At 37.1% G+C, this 6,013-nt stretch overlaps 1 protein-coding gene across 1 annotated transcript in view; it reads right to left on the bottom strand.

Annotated features, from left to right (window-relative positions):
* Positions 1-964, bottom strand: part of LOC106875765 (ATP-dependent Clp protease proteolytic subunit, mitochondrial) — a 3,857-nt gene extending 2,893 nt beyond the window's left edge. Inside the window, exon 1 of the mRNA XM_014924024.2 lies at positions 833-964. Coding sequence (XP_014779510.1) covers positions 833-850 — 18 coding nt within the window. The 5' untranslated portion in view covers positions 851-964. The remainder of the gene's footprint in view (positions 1-832) is intronic.
* Between the last annotated feature and the right edge of the window lie 5,049 nt (positions 965-6,013).

Raw genomic sequence — 6,013 nt, 5'->3', positions numbered from 1 at the left:
AGCCTACACAAAAAAAGCCCCCAGTACACCCTGTTTAGGGATTGGCTGCAGAAACCATACCAAAGCAGATATAGAACCTGGTTGGGCCCTCTGACCCGCCTGTTATTGTCAAACTATCCGACTCATGATAAAAATTTACGCTTTAGCAGGACACGAACGAGTGAGGAACGTTCATAGTAGCTCGAGTTGTTGGAAATAACAGCCAAACCTCCTTTAAATAGCATCACGCCACTTAAAATAAAGAAGGATACATTGAATGATGTGGCGTGCATCTTCGGAAGAGCTATCACACATAATCTCATAGAGAAAGAAAAAAAAAGAATTCCGTGCCCCCTTCTTTTTTTTTCTTTGCCAGGAGATAGTGATAGCTATTTCGAAACTCCGCTAAATATAGTGACTGATATAATCGAAAAAAGATGGGATCGTCACAGTTGGAACACCTTAGATCATAGGGCTGCTCGATTAAAGTTGTCCTGGGGCTAAACAACAACAACTGCACCTTCGTTCTTTTTTCTACGTTCAAAACATTCCAATGATATTTATAATAATACTGTAAGTAAGTAATCAATTATCGATATAAATTTCATAACAAAAGACAACGGGGTAAATATATATTTATATTTCAAAGTAAAACAAGGTTCTTTAAAGTACTTGACATATATTGTTTCTTAAATGGGTCGAAAACTACAAGTTATTAACCAAGGACAAACACAAAATCTTATTAATTAAACGTAACAAAGGGCAAACTAACAAATTTCAACAGCAGAAATTAGAGAAAAAGTATATATTTATGCGTATATATATATATATATGAAAATAGATAAACAATTACCACATATCGTAATAACATTATTTGAGATAAACAAAATACTTCCAAAGAAACACGTGAAAAATTAAAGCTGAACAGGATTTGCAGCGACACCGCTTCAACGAAACCGGTTTCGTTGAAGCGGTGTAAGGGGAAAACGTGTCCCTGAGATATTTTTAACTGGTCTCACTTTGACCTCATTTACTTGTTTCAGGCTTTGGACTGTGGCCATACTTGAGCACCACCTTGACGAGTTTTAGCAGAAGGAATCGTTTCCAGGACTTATTATGTTTTTTTTTCTAATCCTGGTACTTATTCTATCGGCTTCTTTTCTGTCGAACCTCTACGTTACTTGGATGCAAACAAAACATCAGTTGTCAAGCGGTGTGTGTCGGGGGTGTACACAAACCCAAATACACACGCAGGCGCGCACATTCACACACACACACACACACGCATTTATTCTTTTACTTGTTTGAGTAATTTGACTGTGGCCATGCTGGAGCTCCACCTTGAAGGGTTTTAATCAAAGAAATCGACCCCCAGCACTTATTTTTTATAAGCCTAGTATTTATTCTATCAGTCTCTTTTGCCGAACCTCTAAGTTATGGGGACATAAACAAACAAACAATGGTCGACAAGTATTGGTGTGGGACAACCACAGACACAAAGATACATACACAGATATAGACATATATATATATATACGATAGGCTTCTTTCAGTTTCCATCTACCAAATCATATTCGCACTGTAATGCTTTTCTGTCTTTCAGAAAAGGAGAAAATGCTGCAAAGACTTGCAAAAACATTTCTGAAGTTTATGGTGATGCTGCTGAAGGTGAATCAACTGTTCGAAGGTGGTTTGCGAAATTTAAAGCTGGAGAATTTAGCTTGGAAGACGACAGTCGCAGTGGATGACCTTCAAAATTGGATGAAGATGTTTTGAAGGGAAAAATCAAAGAAAATTCAAATATCACACTTAAATAACTCGCAGAGGAGTTGGAAGTTTCTAAAAGTATGGTTCATGAACTCTTGGTGAAACTAGGATACATTTCTTGCTATAATGCATGGTTCCCTCACAAACTCTCAGTAAAGAATTTGAGAGAAGAGGTGGGGGTGGAATTGGAGTGGGTGATCTTGTGCCAGATGATGATAGGTTAGAGTGTGACAGAGAGACAGAAACTGATGTCTTCTTGTAGAGGAGTTACATGGTTATCCAGCCAGAAAGAGGGAGAGAGAGAGAGAGAGAGAGTGATCAGGAATGAGGACAGAAACGGGTGTGCTGCTGTAGAGGAGATACATGACCACCCAGCCAGAGGGAAGAGCAAGAGACAAAGAGTGTGTCACTCCACCTGGATTAACACGGGATATACTTATGGATTTCGCTGGATTCTTCCATTGATGAAAAATCAATCCAATACACCACGATGTTTGAACTTTTTTGAACTTTCTGTTTTTTTTCTTACTTCATACATTGTAAATCCGCAAGTTTTTTCTTTTAATTCTTTCTCTGTTTCTTTTCTGTTGAAGAGCATGGGCTTGAAACATAAAAGACTTTCTCACCTTCCCAAGTGTCAAACTAATCCACCTGCTTATTGTTTATACACCTGTCTAACCAGATCAAACCATCTCAAGTGTAACTGCCCAAAATGGTCATGACTTCTGGGACTTGACTGTTGAAAGAAACCCATCTTTTTTTGCCTGTCTCTTGTCCGCCTATCTGCCTGAACGTTTTAATGCCCTCTATTGCATTTTTGTTCCATTTATATATATATATACTCTTTTACTTGTTTCAGTCATTTGACTGCGGCCATGCTGGAGCACCGCCTTTAGTCGAGCAAATTGACCCCGGAACTTATTCTTTGTAAGCCTAGTACTTATTCTATCGATCTCTTTTGCCAAGACGCTAAGTGACGGGGACATAAACACACCAGCATTGGTTGTCAAGCAATGCTAGGGGGACAAACACAGACACACACACACATATATATATATGACGGGCTTCTTTCAGTTTCCGTCTACCAAATCCACTCACAAGGCTTTCGTCGGCCTGAGGCTATAGTAGAAGACACTTGCCCAAGATGCCACGCAGTGGGACTGAACCCGGAACCATGTGGTTGGTAAGCAAGCTACTTACCACACACTGTTGCTGAATATCTCTTGTGAAATTGAAGAATAGTAATTTTCTAATAGCAAAAGAGTTTGGAAGAAAAAAAGACACAAACACACATTTTAAGTTTCACATAGCTTGTGTATAGCATATATATATTTTTATTATAATTATTATACTCCACAAACTTTATATCACAGTTTTAAGGAAACATGTCAAAATTTGAAAAAAATAAATAAATAAATAATAATAATGATAATATAAGAAATTATAATTGTAGCAGGTCGTCAAACTATATATATTAACATTTATTAATGTATTACTGGTTGATGTGTGTGTGTGTATGTTAATATTTCTATCGTATCAAAATATTTAGCAAATAAAGAAGCAATAACGTTAATATTATTATTAATAATAATGATAATAAGAATTATTTTGCAAGATTATATAATCCATTGAAAACCATGGAGATATTTTTTATTAATAAATATAGCAATAAAACAATAATTGTTTCTAACTTAGGCACAAGGCCAGCAATTTTAAGGGGAGGGAGCTGGTTGATGCCGTCAACCTTAATGCCTGACAGGTACTCAATTATACCGACTCAAAAGGGATGAAAGGTAGAGTCTACTTTAGCAGGATTTGAACTCAGAATGGAAAAAACCAGAAGAAATAGCAGAAGGCATTTTTTTTCTGGTACTTTACCAATTCTGCCAACTTGCCACATTATTAATAATAATAATAATAATAAAAATAATGGTTTCTGATTTTAGGCACAAGGTCAACGATTCTGTAGGGAGAAAGCGGTCAGTTGACACTGGTCAACTCCAGCTCTTGACTGGTTCTTCATTTTATCAACCCGGAAAGGATGAAAGGCAAACTTTGATCTTGGCAGGAATTGAACTCAGCCTGCCATATTACCAATAATGATAATAATAATAATAATAATATTGTTGTTGATTATATAATTGAAAAATTTCAGATCTAAAGGGGAAAAGGGGCCACAAGAAAGAAGGATGTTTTAGCATTCGTGCTTAAAATTATCACAACCTAGAAATCAAAACTTTGTCAATGGATGATAATGGTGGTGGTGGTGGTGGTGGTGGTGGTGGTAGTAGTAGTAGTAGTAGTAGTAGTAGTAGTAGTAGTAGTATTTTCATTTGCTTTTTCCATAGACTGAGAAGAAAAATTCAAATTTATATAGGATAAAGGAATTAGTGCAGTTAAGATTTATTACCATTCTGAGGGGAAGGCAATTAGGGCCACGAAGTAAGTAATATATGATTCCTAATTAGGTATGTATGTATATATATATATTTATTATAATAAGATGAGAAAATAGAGAGGTAATTAAGAAATTATTATTTATGAATTAAAAAATTGACAAACGTCCCTTGCAGCTGTTTCAATTCTAGACCTTCAGAAAAATTAATTAATTAAATGAAAAATTATTTGAAAGTCGAATCTCTTCAGAGGTAGTTAAAGATATACAAAATAGGTGTTCAATTCCTGCATGTTGAGTAAATGACTGCTCTCTCTCTCTCTCTCTCGAAATATATATATATATATACACACATACACACACACGAGAGAAAGGGGCACTCAACTCATTGAGTAGAAGTTAGATGTACTATTATTTAAAACAGTTTGATTCAGCTCCATGCAATGTAAAGTTTCGCAGGCCCCTTGGGCTTGGATTTCTCCATTTGGTTATCTGAGCCTGAACAATCCACGTTTCTGTTAGAAGCCTGCGGAACTAAGTCACATGGAGCTGAATCATAGCAGTTTAAATAATAATGATGACAATAATTTCAAATTTTAGCACAAGGCCAGCAATTTCAGGGAGGGTGTAAGTTGAGCGCATCAACCCCAGTGCACAACTGGTACTTATTTTATCGGCCCCTGAAAGGATGAAAGGCAAAATTGAACTCAGAACGTGAAGACAGACAAAATACCACTAAGCATTTCGCCCAGCGTGCTAACAATTCTGCCAGCTCACCGCCTTAATAATAATAATAATAATCATTAACATGGCACTTATCACTTGATAAGTGTGATGCATGAAACTCTTGGCAACTGAAATTCTTTATTCTCTAGAGCACCCCATTCCCCTACCCATCACTTAGCTGTTCTGTATTAATGCAGACCCTTTCAACTCTGTCACAGAACCCATTGTCTGTATAAGCATTCCATGAACCCCACATCTACAGGAACAGACCACCCATTAGCATTTAAATTGGCCACATCTGATCCAAACGCTCCAGCTGTTTTATGTTCCAACTTGCCAGATTCAACCTCTCACACACACCCTACAATGTCATTCTGAAAAGAAACAATCACATCCTCGAAATCATGAAGCTATGAGATAATACAGGATTAATTCAAAACAATGTGGATAAATATGTATTTACATTCGACAAAGTAATCTGAATGCTAAAAGGTTAAACCGGCCATATCTGACCTTTCATACACACCCTACAATGCCATTCTAAAAACGAACAATCACATCATTGGAACCTCAAAGCTTCGAGATAATACAGGATTAATTCAAAACAATATGAATAAATATGTATTTACATTGACAGAATAGTGTGACAATGTTAAGAGGATTAAACCTTCAAACTAGAGTGGATTAACCACACATTTATTATAATCTATCCAAGCTTATCGTAACACAACAACCTTTCGCTATCGAGCAAGACAACACATCATTCTCCTTGCCTCAGTTATGTATTAACAGACAAAAGTTGTTTCCAGTTATCCTTACCCATGTCTTGAATACATACACAAATAATATGGCCATAGCCATGGCTATGTGGTAAGTTTTCTCCCCAACCACATGGTTCCAGGTTCAGTCCCACTGTGTAACACCTTGGGCGAGTGTCTCTTGCTATAGCCTTGGACCGACCAAAGCTTTGCGAATGGATTTGGTAGATGGTAACTGAGAGAAACCCATCGCACGCACGCGCGCACGTGTGTGTGTGTGTGTGTGCGCTTGCGTGTGTGTGTGTGTGTGTGTGTGTGTGTTTTTCATCCAGAATGGAAACGAACACCGATGTTCCATGTTGCAGGACTGGTGATCGTTGAGAGACAC

Source organism: Octopus bimaculoides, chromosome 8 (genome assembly GCF_001194135.2).
Source record: "Octopus bimaculoides isolate UCB-OBI-ISO-001 chromosome 8, ASM119413v2, whole genome shotgun sequence".
Taxonomy (NCBI): Eukaryota; Metazoa; Mollusca; class Cephalopoda; order Octopoda; family Octopodidae; genus Octopus; species Octopus bimaculoides.
The sequence above is the reverse complement of the archived record's forward strand: the minus strand, read 5'-3'. Positions and strand labels throughout refer to the sequence as shown.